The sequence below is a fragment of the Oryza brachyantha genome, chromosome 1 (genome assembly GCF_000231095.2).
Source record: "Oryza brachyantha chromosome 1, ObraRS2, whole genome shotgun sequence".
Lineage (NCBI taxonomy): Eukaryota > Viridiplantae > Streptophyta > Magnoliopsida > Poales > Poaceae > Oryza > Oryza brachyantha.
In genome coordinates, this window is record NC_023163.2 from 21,309,292 (window position 1) to 21,328,320 (window position 19,029).

At 44.5% G+C, this 19,029-nt stretch overlaps 2 protein-coding genes across 2 annotated transcripts; one reads left to right on the forward strand and one right to left on the reverse strand.

The window, feature by feature from the left end:
- Positions 1–2,837: 2,837 nt before the first annotated feature.
- LOC107303377 (heat shock cognate 70 kDa protein-like) lies at positions 2,838–4,894 on the reverse strand. The gene is made up of 2 exons (XM_015840592.1): positions 4,669–4,894; positions 2,838–4,585 (listed from the first exon to the last, which is right to left on the reverse strand). The coding sequence occupies exons 1-2, from the start codon at positions 4,892–4,894 to the stop codon at positions 3,009–3,011; spliced, it is 1,803 nt and encodes a 600-aa protein (XP_015696078.1). The 3' UTR covers positions 2,838–3,008.
- A 2,480-nt stretch (positions 4,895–7,374) lies between these two features.
- LOC121056016 (ubiquitin carboxyl-terminal hydrolase 51-like) lies at positions 7,375–8,819 on the forward strand. Its single transcript, XM_040529667.1, has 2 exons — positions 7,375–8,258; positions 8,472–8,819. Exons 1-2 carry the CDS (start codon positions 7,596–7,598, stop codon positions 8,535–8,537), a joined length of 729 nt encoding a protein of 242 aa, XP_040385601.1. The 5' UTR covers positions 7,375–7,595; the 3' UTR covers positions 8,538–8,819.
- Positions 8,820–19,029: the final 10,210 nt, after the last annotated feature.

Genomic DNA, 19,029 nt, shown 5'->3' on the forward strand with positions numbered 1-19,029 from the left:
ATAGCAACAGTTCAAGCCTGGCGGAAGCGGTAGCTATCGGGTTATCAGAATCTTTTCGCTCATTTTTTTATAAAAATAAAATCGAATAGTATATTTATAAATATAAAATTTATGAATAAGATTTATATATATAAAGGTAAAAAAATACGATGACAAACCGACTCTTAAATTTAAGATTAAAAATTTAATTTTTTTAATCATTAAAAAACTAAAATTAGGCCTATAAACAGCCCAAGCGAAAAGACTCGCCTTCCCAACGGAACTATTGGAACGCTTCGAGGCTGGTAAGTTGATCTGCTAGTTTGCACTGTGTTTGAATATTTTATTTCGTGACCTTATTTGGGTCAATTTTATTTGACAATGTTTTTTTTGGGCAGGAATTCTGTTTGACAGGTTACCTCAACCGTTGAATAATACTAACGACTAACCTTCTCGTTTTTTCCGCTAGTAATTGATTTATCGAGACTTGTCAAACGATAATATAGGAAACATGATGTTTGGTAATGAACTTATAACCGCAAAGTGTATCACTAAGACACTTAGGATCTGACCATGGGTACTTGTTTTCAATTGACGTAGCTCATCGGTTTTATGAGCTTTTATCTGTTTTTCGGTGTATCGCCAGAATACATCACATTTTTCTTCCCATAAACAATCTTTATTGCTGCATCTGTGCACATTAGCTTATTTTTGCTTTTGTGTGAGGATGATTCCGTGATTTTATATTTAGACTTGAATAAACCTTCGGCTGTTAACTAATAGGACGAGTAGATTTATCCACAAATTTATTTCTCAGGGCTAGATTTAAATGTTGAACTGAATTTAGTAATCCCTCTGTTTTTATAGATAATATCATTGGTTTTTAACATGATGTTTTATCATTCATCTTAATTAAAAAATCAAGTATAATTTAATTTGGTGTGACTTGGTTTAGAGCATAACCTTTTTTTTTTCATATTTGCACTAAAAAATATAATAGGATGATTGGTCAAATGCCATGAAAAAGTTAAGACAATATCACCATCTATATATAAAAATGGAGGGAGTACAATTCTAAGCTCTTGTTTAAATAAATATAAATATATTTTATGTATAAAAGATTCTATAAGTACAAGTGGTATTTTGTATACAGGATGTGCTAGATATCATCTTATAAAACTCTTTGTTTCTAATTCAATATGCAATAGCATTTTGTATACAGGATGTGCTAGATATCAAGCACCCAAAATTTTGTAATTTTCAAATCACATATTTGTTATTTATATGGTTTTACTTTAACGGCATTAACCTTTACTAAAATTAACATGGTAGGGGACCTTTTCATCGTCTTTTACTCCTACCTACTAAAAATCATTATATATGTTCTAAAATGTAAGCATCTCTAGATATAGTTATAAGAAAGCATATAGAAATGATTGAAAGAATTATATGATTGGTTAAAGAGAACGTGGATGGAAAATAATTGTGATTGAGATAAGCGGTAGGCAAAATAGGTTTATTTTAGAACGGATGGAGTAATAAGTAGATTCAGACACTTCTGAAATTAAAAGTTGTTACCGTTTCATCCCAACAAAGCCGATGACATAATTTCAACTACTCGCTACGAGATCTCACGGGAATAAAATGTCTTGTTTTAATCGTTTACTGATAAACAATAATAGGTACGACATAAATACTTGCTACTTGTCATAGTTAACTAGTTGAATTTTCTTTTAGCCTATGGGGTGATTGTTTTGACTTTTTCTGACATATTTGGAAATCAAAAATAATTTATAAATAAGACTTTTATATATATATTCATAGCGATTAAAAAGTCAATGCTGGAAAATAAAATTTAGTGAAAAAACCGTAAAAATCAATTCCTTACTTAAACTTAAAATTTAAATTTTAGTTTATAAACACAAGCAGAAGCAAAAGGATAAAGCGTATATCTTATATTCGTCTTCAGAACAATCTTTTATGTGGAGAGAACATGCATCTAAATTTTTGAGTGCAAATACTTAGTATTCATACCTATATTACTCAAAAAGAAACCAGCAACAAAGGTGAGCAGTGAGTCCGACACACTCTGGGCGCGCTCCCAAGCTCTAATACGAGCTGATTTTAGTTTTTTTTCATGTTCACACGCCTGTCGAACTTTTATATCGTAGTGTTCTTTAAAAAATATATATCAAAATTGCTTAAAAAATCAAATTAACTTAATTTATTAAATTTATAATAACTAATATTCAATTAATCATGTGCTAATAATTTTTCTCGTTTTGTCTGCACAATCAAACAACATTCCCTGTTGCGAACACGCCTATCATCACCAACTTCATACTTTTGTGAAGGAAAAAATAAGGAAAAGGGGCTCACCTGTCAGGTGTAAAATATATAAAAAAATTAATAGATGAAAAGTAAAAGTTCATGGTAAAAATGGGTTAATGACGATTTGTTTCTTTTCGTTGGAACGCACGGAGAAGATTTAAAGCTGCATCTGCAATTCTAGCGTGATTTTAACAAGGTACTGTCCTCTTGTTTTTTAAGTTAATTGTGAGCTGCTGATCTGACGGTTAAAAAGTGATAATAAACATATTTTTGGGGTGTTTGTTTCTATGGGCTAAACACATCGGATGTTTGGATATTTAATATAAATAGTAAACGTTGTAAATAAAACCTATGCATAATCTTGGACTAATTTACGAGACAAATCTAATGAGCCTAATTAATCCATGATTAGCATATGTGATGCTACAGTAAACATTTGCTAATTATGAATTAATTAGGCTCAAAAATTTCATCTCGCGGATTAGCTCTTATTTATGAAATTAATTTTTTGATTAGTCTATATTTAATACTTCAAATTATTGTCAAACATCCGATATAACATAGGGCTAAACTTTTTAGTCTCATCTAAACACCACCCCCTTTGTATTACCGGTTTCCGTCGGTTAACCTACAGGCGGTTCCAAAAGTTAATTGAACGTTAGGCATCATCCTGCTTTCCCAGCAATGGTGGAGCTAGATCATTCTATCATGAGCTTCTTCAGAGCGTCGCTGAGCTCTCCTGCGCTGGAAACCTGATCGCCGGGCACCTTCTGAATCATCTCTTCGACGGCGCAAAGTGCGTCGTCTACCTTCCTCTTCTCGTCCTCGATGGCACGGCGCTTCTTGTACAAGAATTCCTCTAGCGAATTCTTTGCCTTGATCCTCTCCTTGTTGCCCTCATCCTCTGCCATGTACTTTGCCTCCTTAGCCATCCTCTCGATCTCCTTCTTCCTCAGCTGACTCTGCTCCATGAACCTCATCTGCTTCTTGTGCCCGTTCACCTTGTCGCTCGCAGAGACCGTCAGGACGCCGTCGGCATCGACGCTGAAGCACACTGAGACAGGGAGCTTGGCTCCGGGCTTCGCCCCGCGGTGAGCACCCGGAAGCTCGAGCTCGCAGAAGAGAGTGTTATCCCTTGCTCGTGGCTTCTCTCCTTCGAAAACAGAGACGACGACACCTTTCTTGTGATGGGGCTGGACGGAGATAGTCCTCTTCGTCTCCCTGACGGGGATGGCGGTGTTCTCTGGTATGACCACCGCCATGGCGCCGCCGGCCTCCTCCACGCCGATCGAGCGCGGTGTGGCGTCGGGCAGGAACAGGTCCAGCAAGCTATCGCCGCCCCCGCGACTGGCTATGGTGGCTGCGCCGCGCGCCGCCGCCTCGTCGGGATTGATGTCCTTCCGGAGCTCCTTCCCGTCGAACAGGTCCTGGATCAGACGCCGCACGCGAGGGATTCTGGTTGATCCGCCCACGAGGACGATGTCATCCACGCTGCGTCTGTCCATCTTGGCGTCCATGAGGCACTTCTTGATGGGCTCCATGCACTTGCAGAACAGGTCCAGGTTGAGATCTTCGAACTGGTCGCGCGTAATGGTCGAGTAGAAGTCTGTGCCCTCGTGAAAACATTCGAGCTCAATGGCTGCCCAGCTCGCCGACGAGAGCGTCCTCTTCGCCTGCTCGCAGGCAGCCCTAAGCCTCACCATAGCCCTCGCGTTGCGACTGACGTCTTTCCTATGCCCAGCCTTGAACTTTGCGATGAAGTGCTCGACCATGCGGCCGTTGAAATCCTCGCCGCCAAGGCAGGGGTCGCCGGCGGTCGCCATGACGGCGATCTTGCCGGACGCAACAGCGAGGAGTGACACGCTGGCGTGACTGCCTCCAAGATCGAAGACGAGCACATTCTTGTCGTTAGCGCTTTCGTGGAGGCCATAGGCGACGGCCGCGGCCGTAGGCTCGTGGATGACGCCGAGGACGTCGAGCCCCGCGATGGCGCACGCGTCCTTGGTGGCCCGGCGCTGGACGACGTCGAACGACGCGGGCACTGTGATCACGGCGTTCTTGACTGGGCAGCCGAGGTAGGCCTCGGCCTCTGCCTTCATCTTCGAGAGCAGCATGGACGCGACCTCCTCGGCGGCGAGCAGTTTCTGCTTGCCCTTGTAGTTCGCTGCGACCATCGGCTTGTCGCCACGGCCCGCCACGACCTTGAACGGCCACAGCTTCAAGCCGGCCTGCACGGACGCGTCACAGAATCTCCTTCCCATCAATCGCTTCGTACCTTATCAGAGTATAGACGCAGCAGTCGAAGGTCAGGGTCGATCAAGACATTTAAGAGACGGCACGAGTGCACGACGGACTCACCAAACACGGTGTTCGTGGGGTTCCGGGACGCCTGGCTCTTGGCCGCGTCGCCGACGACGAGCCCCTCCGTGTCGGTGAACGCGACGTACGACGGCGTGGCCCGCCCGCCATGTCCGTTGGTCACGACCTCCGCGCGGCCGTTCTGCCGCACGGCCACGCCCGAGCACGCCGTGCCGAGGTCGATGCCGATCAATACTGGGCCGTGCTGCTCGCCCGTCTCTGCCATCCTGGGGAATTCAGGGGAGCCGAAGCGACGAACTGCCTGGCGATCAGTGGTGACCGCGACACCAAACCACCAGAGCTAGCGACTATTAAAGCAATATTTGAGGAGATTTAATTAGCAGTGGAACCAAAGAGCTGCTGGGTCAGGGTACGACGCTTCGGCCTCAACACAGCCACACAGGCAACAACGCATTCGTTCGCGTTTCGCAATCAGAGGTCCCCTCCCCCATGCATTTCCACAGTCGCCAGCTCCGATGTTAAATCATTTTGTCATATACAATTTGAAATTCAAGTGCCACATAATTTGAAATTGCGTCAAGTTTAATCATTAGCATGTTAACTCGATCTGTTTTCGATCACAAAGTCGCGGCATGCCGGCATGTCGACCGTGGCCGTCACCGTGCAGCTCCAAGTCCAACCCTCCAAGACTACTACATGTTGTCGCCGGCATGTTGGTGGTCTCGACGTTCACGTACGCAAATCTGACGCTGACGGCCGGAGAGGAGGTACACGGGGAAAAAAAAATTTAAGAAAGGACGTACGTGCGACCATTCCTCGGCCCGGGATTAGGTCTTGTTTGGCGTTTAATTCGTGGCAATGCGACGTTGATGGGAGGCTATTGATTATAATCTGCACAGGTAGTAAGGATTATCCTCCAGTTGTGCTAGGCTGACTGAAAGGGAGATGGCCCCCGAACCCGATGGAGTAGTTGCTATTAGCTTGCTGCGGATGTGTTGATGCTGTTGACGTTGATGGTTATGATATCACTCTTTGATGATTCCTTTTATAGTTTTACTATTGAAGCATATGGAATCGCTCTCCTGTCTTATCAAGTTCATTCAGAACATGTCCAGATCTGGGTTTTGCTTGCTCCCGGCTTAATTAGACGCACGACGAAATCAACAAATATTAGGCATGCTCATAGGATGCAGTGAAATATAGTACTACTTCCATATTCTTTTACATGGTGGCGTTAACTATTTGTATTATTTAAAAAATTATTCAAACAAATAAAATTATAAAGTTCTATAATAATAAAACAAATAATAATTATACATTTTTTTAAAAAGATAAATGATCAAATATAAATATAAAAATTAACTACATCGCATAAAAAAATATAGAGGTATAAAATCTTTGAGTGAAGTCGTTGTTTTTAAACTTGTGCAATCGTCATATATGTCTGGTCCTACTCGCTGCTAGCGGTGTAGGTATAGAACGAAAAAAACATGCAAGCTACTGGATTGTAAACTTTATGGTTTTATAACCAAGAAGCACATACTCATTCTGTCAAAAAAAAAAAACCAATTATTCGGTTTCCGTATCCAACGCTTGACCATCCGTCTTATTTGAAAAATTTTCAGGAAATTAGAAAAAAATAGTCACACGTAAAATATTATTCATGATTTATCATTCAATAAAAACAAAAATATCAATCGCAAAAAAATTTAAATAAAACGAATAGTCAAAAATTATAGACAAAAAGTGAAAAATTGATTTATTTTGGAACGGAAGGGAGTAAATAAGATGATAAGATCGATACCACCCGCATATATAATTTTCCTTTTAGCCCCCAACAAATACCACACTTGGGCGCCATCACACTCCGTATTCGATCCACTGTTGGTCATCAGACAAGCAAGCTTTTTTGCAGAGTGCTTTCCTGGTTAGTTGAGGCTTTACACCAACGTGACAGCGCTGTTTTTCCGTACTCTGTGTCGTTGTTAACCTGCCGGCGTAACTCGCACACGGCAAAATCCGCGAGATCAGAAATCTATCCGTACCCGTTGCCAGCGCCTCGCCCCCCATCTACGTACACAGTACATAGCACCTAGCACATGCTCGAACGGAGTAGTACTCTACTACCACTCCTACTAGGGTAAACATACTACTCGTGTCCTAGGAGCCGCAGTAGTAGTGTCCATCTAGCTGGAGAGTGGAGTGCTAGGCCACTGCACAAAGTTGGGTGGTGCAGTGACTTACGAGGTGGTTACGTGTTGCCGTGCAACCAACCACGCAGACGGGGCAGGGCGGGGGGGGGGGGGGGGGGGGGGGGGGGGGGGGAAAGGGTGCTTTTTTCACCGTGGGCCACACACGGAGGCGCCACTGTTGGGGGGGGGGGGGGCGTGAGACGGGGGCAGTGTGCCGCACGGCGCACATCCACCACCCGCCGCACCGCCGGAAATTCCAGGTCCCCGTGTTTCCGTGCGCTGACACCCGGGACCCGCACGGAAAATTCCAAAACGAAATCCACCGGCTTTTTTGGCTACTGCGGCTCTACTCCAACCCCCACGCCGCCGCTCTCGCTGCAGGGAGGGACCCGCGCGATTCGCCGGCCTCCACCCAAAGGACTCCGACGCGCGTGTCGTGTCGTGTCGTACCCCCCGGCGAGGAATGGATTACCCGAACTGCCCCCGCGCTCTCTCGCTCGCACCACCCCCCTCCTCGCGACGCATTCCTTCACAAAACGCGACGAGACGCGGACCCGACCCGTCTCTCGTTCTCTCTCTCTCCCTCTCTCGTGCGTTGGTCTACCACGGTCTCAACCCACGCCTCGCCTGGCTCTCCCTTGCTTGTCTACGCCGCCGCTGCCGTCGCCGTCGTATCGCCGGCGACACGGCTGAGCACCGCTGTTACGAAGGCTGCGGCTCTGCGGCGCGGACGCGCCGCGCTGGGCGGCCGCCGACCGTGGGGTTGTGTGGACCATGGCGGCGACCGCGGATCCGAGGGCGAAGCCGTCGACGGCACACCACCTGAAGCCGTGGGTGCCTACCCCGACGCCTCGTGCCCATCGCGTGCCGTCCCTGCCGGCAGTCTCCGGAGGAGGCGGTGGTGCTAGGCCCGCACGCGATCGGCGCCGCTCGTCGTCGTCGTCGTCCCACCGACGGGGCGGCACCGCCACCGACACCGGCGCCGTAGATGAGGAGGAGGAGAAGGAGGCTTACGACGGCGGGCTAGAGGATCTCCGAGCGAAGCTCATGGGCCACATCAAGGACGTCGCTGACCGCCTCCACCTGCCTCAACCCAAGCCGCAGCCGCAGCCTCGGTCACCGGAGCCCGAGCTTCCGGCAGCGCCGCTTCCAACGCCTCCGCCTCCGCCGCAGGATGCCTCTCCAGCTGCGGCAGCCAGGCCGTGGAACCTCAGAGAGCGGAAGCGCCGTTCCTCCGCCCGCGGTAGCACCGGGGCATCGCCCACGACGTCGTGGGCCGCGAGACGAGCGGAGGCTGCCCGAGGCGGCGGCGAGCGCGCCCCGTTCGCCGTGGCCCTCTCGTCGGAGGAGATCGAGGAGGACATCTACGCCCTGACCGGCGGCCGGCCGCGGCGGCGGCCTCGGAAACGGCCTCGCGTCGTCCAACGGCAGCTCGATGTAAGGCCAAATTCCCCATATTACCCCTCACCCTTCCCTAATCTGCTAATCCACCCTCTCATTAGACAAAAGAACCCCTATTTTATTGCTCTCCTCGATATGCTTTTAGCATCCGCTTAATACTCTAATCAATTCTTGTTCGCGAGGCGGGCGAGAATAATACTACCACTAATGAATCCAGCTAATAATAACACTAGCAACTGTCTCGTGCAGTCGCTGTTCCCGGGGCTGTGGCTGACCGAGATCACCGCCGACGCCTACAAGGTCCCCGACGACTAGCAACAAAGCACCAGCTCCGGCCGGCCGGGCAGCCGGCCAGCTCCACCATTCTACCCATCATAGCTTTATGAGGAGTCACCAAGAAAAAAAAAATGTAACTAGGTTTTTAGTGCGTGCGTCGAGTTGATGATAGGTGCCTGCCTGCTGTGCTTGCCATGTCCCATCTTTTGAACTTTCTTTCCCCACGAAAAAAAGAAAAAAGATCTGATCAGTGCTTCGATCCCCAGCTGATGTATTTATCACACAGTAGAGTGCTTGTGTTCTTGTAATCTAGTTCTAATCCATCAAAAGGCTGCCTGACATGCCATGCCTTGCAGTGTACTCTCTCTAGCTTCCATCTCCCGGAGTTTCATTGTTTGGTGATCATCCGCTCAATGCAGCGCAGCACGAGCTGTGCCTTTTGCCGGTTCTTCGCCTCCTTTAGCGCTTTATTTCCCATATATAGTGTTCGATCTGGCTGAAATTTGATCCGTGCATATGTGTGATCGGTGTGTGCGTGCGTGTTGTTCGTGGGGTGGTAGTACCCGGCGGCCCGTAGTTATAGCCGTGGTTGGGTTCGGCTTTTGGGTACTTGTGGAAATTGGTGGTTGGGTCGTTTCGGGATTCTTTGGACCCCGCCACCTCTCGGTCTTGGGGTTAACGTGGGACAACCATGACGCGACGCTATCATCGTTGGAAGCTCGAAAAGGCCACTCCAACTGTAGATTTTTCTAACCAGGCTCGAGTCGATCGCAAATCGGATGATGAAGCCGGCGAAAAGATCTGTGTGAGATGGGGGCCTATTCACCCATGCTCGTGATTGCCTTGCATCTGTTCATCACAAGATCGAGCGAGCTGTACTGGTACTGCTGCTAATACACGACTCCGAGGGGGATGTGTGCGTCCACTGTCCAAGCACCCAGCATCAAATTCAAACAACGCGTCACATTGAGGGAGAGGCAGGGTGCCAGTACAACCGCCATCGAAGCACGGGCCCACATGATTGGTCAGCCTCACACGACGTCCTTGGGCTTTAAATGAAAAAAAGAAATGGGATGAAATGTGCCGGTGCCCGGACTGGTCGATCGAGTAGCAGTACGCTGGTTGTGCTGCTCCTGCCATTTCGTGCCCTCGGAGGCTCGGATACTAGAGATGTGCCACGCCTCGACTGGAGTCTGGAGGCTAAGGGCACGCTCAGTACGAGCACGTGGCGAGGAGCTCTACGTCGCCACCTCGGATTCGCTCCTCCAGCTCGGCCTCACGGGTAGCTCTGCAGAACCACTCGTCTTTCTTTGCAAGGTTCGGGAGCCCTGTTAGAGCCAAGGAGCTTCGAGCACGGTCCTCCCTCCTTCCTTGCACAGAGATTTGAGAGTGGATGATGGAGCAGCTCGTCGACCGAAGGACGTAACAGGAGAATCAGGATGACCTCGCCGGCCACCACGTCGTGGATCTGCGCCGTCACGACCGTCGCCGGCCGCTGCGTCGTCGATCTGCTCCAGCCCGACCGTCGCTAGCCGCCGCCTCGTCACGGCACGCCGCCCCGACCGGCCCCGGCTGCCGCGTCGTCGACTCGCCTTGCCTCGACCGGATTGAAGACGACGTTACCGGGCTCCATCCGCTGTCGGCCGCCACGTCGTGGATCTGGGCCGTCCCGACCGTCGCCGGCTGCCGCGTCATGGATTTGCGGCGTCCCGACTGTCGCCGGCCGCCGCCTCGACGCGCCGCGCCACCCCGACTGTCACCGGCCGCTGCCCCGACAAGCCCTGGCCGCTGAGTTGTCGGCCCGCCTTGCTCCGACCGGACTGAAGCCGCCGTTGCTTCGCCCCATCTGCCACCGTTGCGACGCCGTGCCCGCCGCCGCCTTCGGCGCTAGATCTGGTGTGAGCGTCGGAGGAGAGGGGAAGAGGGCAATATTGTTATAACATGAGATTTTTGAAGCCTTCTTTTGCATATACGTTGCTATAGTCCTATTTACAATAAAATAAAGGGTGTACTTATAAATAAAAGGGACTAAAATATAAAATGATGATGATCCTACCATCAAGTGATCTGCACCGTGAGCTAAGTATCTTCGTCCTACGTAGGACCCGAAGCTACTCCTAATGAGTGGCTTTTATTGTGTATGCTCTAAGGGTTGTGAAACCACGTCGTTACCGCTTGGATGATAACGACACTTTCATACATACATAATTTTTTACCATGTTTATATTATGAAACTGTATGATTGAAACAGAGTTAAACAGACCTACCAGAGGGGGTGAATGGTACAGAAAACCAAAACACAACAATCTCTCGTGGAATAAAAGATTACCTCTGTCAAAGAATATCTTGATCGCCTCGCTCCTATGCCACCGCTACCTTGATCGCGCCGCTCCTGTGCCGCCGATCAGATCGTCGGATCGCGTCACTCCTGTGCCACCGATCAGATCGTCGAAATCCAGAAAGTCACTAGCGCCGATCAGATCCTCAGAATACTGAAAATCACTAGTAGATGAAAGCCGAAGACGTAGATCGAATGAACTTGACTTTATTGTATCAACTAGAATTTACAAAGCGCACCAACAACGCTCCTCTCAAAATTGTTGATCTAGAATCAACAACTACTCAACTCAAATTTTCTAATTCTAAATCTCACAAAAAACATAGCGGGAACATATCCCTCGGTACCTATTTATATCAAAATAAATTATCAATTAGACTCGGACTCAGCCGCGGGCGCTCGTAGCCGCACGGTCGGCCGCACCAAATCTCCCGGCCGATCCAAACTCCTAGGCACGTATGGCTCGGACTGCTTATGCATGCATACGTACAGCCACCAGACAACAATGTATGTACGTGCAAGTATATATCTCGTCTTGCTATAGTAACCGAAACTACTATAGCAGCAACCGTCGAATTAATCTAATTCCATACGTATACGTGAACAAATCTGACTACGAAGTCCAGCCATGCTACACCTGACATCCATGCTACAGTACACCGTGACCATGATCTTACAATCTCCCCTTGAGGAACACATTGGCAAACACTTTAAAATTTGTTTATTATTTTTGGAAAGCAACTCCAAAAAGCATTTAAAAAGAAACATCTTTCAATTTTGAAAAGAAAGAAATTTCCAAATTTCCAAAAACTTTCCAAAATTCTTTTCCCCTTTTGACAATGATTTCATCAAGCGTAGAATCTATGTTCTTTAACGTCCAAGAGCTTAGCATACACATAGCATGTGTTGCAATAAAATATAGCTATCATATATTAAAGTATAATCATGAACCAAAGATTTTACAATTAAGTTCAAATCAACAATCAAAATTCATGATTTCAAATGAGTTATAATACAACACTGTGACACACATATAGATTGAAGAATAAATACTAGACATATATACCTATTGCATTTATCACTCTTTAGCCTTGTCACAAAATTATCAAGAGAATTTTAACCTTTTTTCCTCTCAATTATTCCGGGTACGTCCTTGTCGTCAAGACTGTTTCCAAGGATTTGGCACCTATTTTTTTCTCACATCGAATACGTCCTTGTCATCAAGACTGTCCAAGGATTCAGTATTTATTTTTTTTCTCTCATATATTTTTTATTCTCTTGCACAATGAGCAATTTAAAAGCTATTTGAGAAACAACAAAGCAATAAAGCATATATACAAGCATTTATTGATCAACCCATATGCTAGCATCAATATTGCATAATTTCTTAATTCAAGTATAGAATTTAAGTGTCATGCATTATATCCCTTAAAAGCAATATCTAAGCTTCATTAAAAAAAATACTAGAATACATACAAGCTATGCTAGAGACAAATAAACCTTCATAGTATTGCTAGCATGCTCATGACATCCCATATGTATAAAACAAAGCTCTCTGTGTCAATTATTGTCATATTTTGCTTGATAAAACCACAAAGTACAAAACTCCCCCTCAAACCATGCCAAAAGGATGAATTATTCCCAATTCTCCACGAACAAAGGCAAAGCGAGAAGAATCCAGTGGTTTAGTGAAAATATCAGCAAGTTGCAATTTTGTATCCAAAAATGTTAATTCAACATCTCCCTTCTCAACATGATCCCACAAAAAGTGAAAGCGAATATCAATGTGTTTGGTGCGAGAGTGTTGAACAGGATTCTTAGCAATGTTGATAGCACTAGCATTATCACAAAAGAGAGATACTTTCTCAAAAGTAAGACCACAATCTTTCAAAGTTAATATTAGCCAAAGAATCTGTGAACAATAACTAGCAACAGCAACATATTCTGATTCAGCAGTAGATTGAGCAACACTAGATTATTTCCTAGAAGACCATGCAATTAATGAAGTACCAAGAAAATAACATGTTCCACTAGTACTTTTTCTATCAATTCTACACCCAGCAAAATCAGCATCGGAATATCCACTCAAGCAAATAGAAGATGAGGTAGAATACCTAATGCCAAATTCAAGTGTATGTTGCAAATACCTCATTATTCGCTTGACTGCTTGACGATGTGAAGCACGAGGAGACGCTTGAAAGCGAGCACACAAACACACAGCAAATTGTATGTCTGGTCTAGAAGCAGTTAGATACAGCAAAGATACAATCATACTTCCATACTCCTTTTGATCAACTATTTCACCATCTTCATCAGGATCCAGCACAGTTGTAGTACCAATTGGTGTTAAAATTGGTTTGCAATTCTCCATCTTGAATCGTCTCAAGAGATCCTTTGTATACTTCGTTTGATGCACAAACGTACTATGAGGTGTTTGTTTGATTTGCAACCTCAAAAAGTACGATAACTTACCCATCATGCTCATCTCAAATTCCCTGCGCATAGTCTCAGCAAACTCCACAACCAAAGCGTGAGATGAACAACCAAAGATGATATCATCAACATAAATCTGAACGAAAAGTTGATTATCACCATGCTTAAGAACAAAAAGCGTTTTGTCAACCTTTCCCATTCGAAAACCTTTCGCAAGCAAAAAGTTCTTAAGCCTATCATACCATGCTCTAGGTGTTTGCTTCAAGCCATACAAAGCTTTAGACAATTTAAGAACATGGTTAGGAAAATCAGGATTTTCAAAACCTGATGGTTGTTTGACATAGACCTCCTCCTGTATAAAACTATTTAGAAAGGCACTTTTCACATCCATTTGATAAAATTTAAAACTTTTTGAAGCACCAAAAGCTAACAAAAGTCTAATTGCCTCAATTCTAGCAACATGAGCAAAAGTTTCATCAAAATCCAAACCCTCCACCTGGGTAAAACCTTGAGCAACAAGTCTAGCTTTGTTTCTCACAATCAAACCATCCTCATTTTGTTTATTTTTGAAAACCCATTTGGTTCCAATAATATTATGTCCAGAAGGTGGTTCAACCAAAATCCAAACTTTGTTCCTTTCAAAATTTTCAAGTTCTTCATGCATGGCGTTAATCCACGATTCATTAGTTAATGCATGAGTAATATCTTTGGGTTCAAAAGAAGCAACAAACACAGAATTTGCACAAACATCATGAGTTGTTACCTTAGACCTTGTAGTCCGCTCACCTAAGTTACCAATGATTTGTTCTGGCGGATGTTGTCGTTGAATATGCAAAGGAGCAGCGATTTCTCAAGTTGTTTCACGTTCTGTTTTCTCACTGATCGAGGTAGATGTCTCTGGAGGACCATTGTGATTAGCATCAACAGAACCAGAAGCCGACGACCCTGGCCGGTCTGACCGCACCTCCTGTGTCGATCTGACCGGAGGTGTGTCGGCGGTCCGACCGGCTTGTCGCCCGGTTTGACCGACCGAGCCCACCTCGTCGTCGTCGTCGCTCTCGTCTTCAAAAATAGGACCATCCTCCCCCTGGGCCTGTGACAATGTACCTTCAATTTCTGGTCTAGTACCTGGACTAGCCTCATCAAAAATAACTTCACAAGTTTGAATGATTGTGTTAGTTTTCAAAACAAGTACACGATAGCCACGTGAATGTGTGGGGTAACCAAGAAACAATCCATCGGTAGAGCGTGCTTCAAATTTATCCAAATTTTCAGATTTCAAGACGAAATATTTGCAACCAAAAACACGCAAATGAGAAACTTTGGGTTGACGACCAAATCGAAGTTCATAAAGAGTTTTTCCAAGTTTAGATCTCAAGAAAACCCGATTTGAAATATAACATGCAGTGTTAACTGCTTCTGCCCAAAATTTCCTTGGAGTGTGATACTCATCAAGCATTGTTCTAGCCATCTCAACCAAAGAACGATTTTTTCTTTCAACAACACCATTTTGTTGAGGGACACGAGGAGAAGAAAATTCATGTTCAAGACCTTTTTCATTGCAAAATTGTTCAAAAGAGGCATTTTTAAATTCGCCACCATTATCACTTCGAATTCTATTCAAAGAACCAGGAAGTTCAAGATTCAGTCAAATATACAAACTACGAAAGTGTTGAAAAGCCTCATCCTTAGTTACCATAAAGTAAACCCAAGAATATCGAGAAAAATCGTCAACTATACTAACACATACCACTTTCCTCCAACTAATTGCACTCTAGCTGGACGGAACAGTGTCCATGTGTAAAAGCTGTCCTGGTGCATCAGTCATCACAGAAACAATTGGGACATGTGAAGAAGCAACCATCTTAGCATGACGACATGGTGTACAAACCAATTCAGGATCCTTCTTAAGTTTAGGCAAACCACGAACAAGATCCAAACCACTTATCCTCGTGAGATGATCAAAACCAACATGTCCAAGTCTACGATGCCAGAACATCACATCTTTACTAAACTTAGTAACCAGACATGTTATCACAGGTGAAACAGGATTATCAAAGTCAGCTTTAAAAACTTTTCCGTATCGAGAAATATTCAGCTCAGAATCACCACAAGAATCAAATATTTTACTTCCAGTTTTCTTAAAATGAACCTCAAAACTCTCATCAACAATTTGTGAAACTGAAAACAAATTATACTTTAAATCCTTAACCAAAGCTACATTCTTCAATTCAAGCTTGTCATTACCTTGACCATACCTGTAGCAAGAACGACACTAGTAGAAGCATCACCAAAGATAATCGATTCAGTCTTGGATGCCTGTTTCAGGGAGGAGAAACAATTTTTATCACCGATCATGTGCTGCGAACAACCGGAATCCACGATCCACACGTTCTCCTTCCTCGTCCCCAAAGCCTACACAAGAGAGGATGTCGAAGCCTCAGTACTGGGGTTAGATAAAAGAAATTTAGGAATCCAGTACTGAGACACACGACTAGTCAATCCAATAGGCATATAACGACGTGCAAAAGTAGTTTGAAAATTTTTTCAACATCTTTTTAGTTAAAAACAACTCATCACAAGTGCGGGTTAGCAAAGCAAAACCAAGAGCAAGAGAAGATTTTGTTTTCAGATCATGTGAAATATTGACATCTCTAATTTTTGAAATTTCATGCATCAAAACCTCACAATTTTTGCAATCATCATCATTAGGAATAAGAGATTTTAATCTAGCAATTTCAGCATTAAGAGATTCAATTATAAACTCTTGTTTTATATACATCTTCTCACATTTCTTATTTTTTGCACTTAAGACATGGATGGCTTCCTCAAGAGAACTTACCTCATTGTCCTCACACTCTGAATCTGATTCACCACGTGACATGAGACAAACACCGGAGATGTTCTTTCCTTTATTTTCATCTTCGTCACTCTCTCCATCTACATCGCTCAGTGGCTCAAAGGCGGCGTAGACTTGATCCAACATCTTCTTGAGGTCGTCCTTAGTTTTCCTTCCCTTGAATGTGTTCTTGAACTTAGGCTTGTCATCCTTAGTCTTGTCTCCGCCATTGTCTTCTTTCTTGTCTCTCCCAAGCTTAGGACAGCGCCAACGAATATGATCAAGTGCTCCACACTCGAAGCAACGAGTTGGACCTCCTCTTTTCCTGTATCTAACATTATTCATAGCTTGAGAAATTTTGTTAGCAGCCAAAGCCAAGTCCTCCTCCTCGAATTGTTCGAGTTGCTCATCGGACATGGCATTAATCAAAGCAAGAGCGGTAGAATTCGATGGTGAAACACCAACATCAAAAGAGGTCGAGGGAGAAACCAAGGCACTAGATTTAGAATCAATTTTACGAGAGAGGATATTCATCTCGTGTATTTTGAGTTTTGTGTAAAGAGAATCCAAAGTCAAAATAGACATATCAGCAGATTCTTGAATAGTTGTAACTTTCATCTCCCAAACAGATATGTCAAGACCATTCAAAAAGTGGCGAGAGATCTTAGATTGAGAATAATTAACATCATAAGCAGAATCAACAGATCTAAGATTACTCAAAATTTTATTAAACCTAGCCAGATAATCATCCAAAGTTTCTCCAGGTTTCATCTCAAATTTGATATAATCCTTTTTGAAAAGATCTCGACGAAGTTCTTTTATATTAGTTGTTCCTTGATGAAAGTTTTTGGAAGCATTCCAGATCTCATTAGCAGTTTTAAGATGCGAAACACGATCAAAATCTTAACGAGAAATCCCACTCAATAAAATATTTCGAGCTTTGCAATTGTTGCTAAACTCAGTTTTCAAAGCAGGAGTGTTAATCTGTTCAGGAATCACATATGGCTGTGCAAACTTTTTGCCAAACGTCATAATCTTCAGCCATAATGTAAGATTGCATCTTATCACACCAATAAGGAAAATCCAATCCATAAAAAACATGAGGCTTCATTGTAAATTTGTTAGTCATGGCAAAAAAAAACTCTAGATCGGTTAAAATCCAAAGCAAATGTCTAGATCGGTTAAAATCCAAAGAAGAAAACAAGGCTCTGATACCAATTGTAGGATCGAAACAGAGTTAAACAGACCTACCAGAGAGAGGGTGAATGGTAGAGAAAACCAAAACACAAAAATCTTTTGCGGAATAAAAGATTACCTCTGTTAAAGAATATCTTGATCGCCTCGCTCCTATGCCACCGCTACCTTGATCGCGCCGCTCCTGTACCGCCGATCACATCGTCGGATCGCGCCACTCCTGTGCCGCTGATCAGATCGTTGAAATCCAGAAAGTCACCAGCGCCGATCAGATCATCAGAATGCAGAAAATCACTAGAAGATAAAAGCCGAAGGCGTAGATCGAATGAACTTGACTTTATTGCATCAACTAGAATTTACAAAGCGCACCAACAACGCTCCTCTCAAAATTGTTGATCTAGAATCAACAACTACTCAACTCAAATTTTCTAATTCTAAATCTCACAAAAAGCATACCGGGGACATATCACTTGGTATCTATTTATATCAAAATAAATCTATCAATTAGACTCGGACTCAGCCGCCGGCGCTCGTAGCCGCACGGCCGGCCGCACCAAATCTCTCGGCCGATCCAAACTCCTAGGCACGTACTGCTCGGACTGCTTATGCATGCATATGTACAGCCACCAGCCAACAATGTATGTACGTGCAAGTATATTTCTCCTCTTGCTATAGTAACCGAAACTACTATAGCAGCAACCGTCGAATTAATCTAATTCCATACGTATACGTGAACAAATCCGACTACGAAATCCAGCCATGCTACACCTAACATCCATGCTACAGTACACCACGCTACATTAACAATTCGGATTACTGTAGCAAACGAGGTATCTCCTTTGCGTCTCCTTTTCCAACTCCAATTTTATTCCGATTTTCTTCACGATTTTTCCGGCGCTTACACGTACAACATGTGAAGCCCGTTACGGTTCTATCCCACACAGTATCCATCTACCATGTGCCATCTCATATTCAACATCGTCACCCGGCATACTCGGTCGTCCGGACCTCAGCTCCTCGCTGAGCCTAGTCACGATCCCACCACCATTGACCGATATTGACCTCCGAGAATCATGACTTTAGTCTAACCATGTCACATGACATCCCGACCATCCAGACCTCGGTTCCTCCCTGAACCTAGTCATGGTCCTCGCCATTGACTACAGTTGACCTCAAGTCACCTGCACACATAGAGACAAACCAACTGTTTCCGAGCACAGATATTGCAACCTGACTCACATTAGTTATACACACTGACATCAATTTATAAGCCAATTGTTCATCACAAAACATTGATCATGACATGATCTTACAGAAACGAGTTTCTCTTTAAGTGGGCTTTAGAGCCAAAAATACAGCTATGTTTCTCCCGTGTCGTTCCCGTCTCTGCAGTTGATCGTACCTAGATCAAAATAAAAGATTGTATGCATAGCATTTTTTGGACAACGGTTGGTAACTGCGTACTTTGGTTTCAGTGGCGGATCTAGCTAACAAAATTAGGAAAAATTAGGAAGTCTGAACAAGTTAGACATAGTTTCAGCTCCCGTTTCTATTGATCTTTGCCATAAAATTTTAGAGGGTCTTCGTGGGAGCTCCAATAGCTTTAACGAGGGTAGCGGAGACTCGCCCCCACGTTAAATCCGCCTCTGTTTGGTTTGATTAATTTTAGAAAATGCTAACAGTTTAAATAAATCTGTATAAGTGGAAGTGCTTGATTTCTATTGTTA

Bases quoted from the DNA above. Each gene is read 5' to 3' on its own strand.
- LOC107303377 (XM_015840592.1), bottom strand. From the start codon at position 4,894: ATGGCAGAGACGGGCGAGCAGCACGGCCCAGTATTGATCGGCATCGAC. The intron at 4,586-4,668 runs GTGAGTCCGTCG...TACTCTGATAAG, and splicing joins CCCCACGAACACCGTGTTTG to GTACGAAGCGATTGATGGGA.
- LOC121056016 (XM_040529667.1), top strand. From the start codon at position 7,596: ATGGCGGCGACCGCGGATCCGAGGGCGAAGCCGTCGACGGCACACCAC. The intron at 8,259-8,471 runs GTAAGGCCAAAT...TGTCTCGTGCAG, and splicing joins TCGTCCAACGGCAGCTCGAT to TCGCTGTTCCCGGGGCTGTG.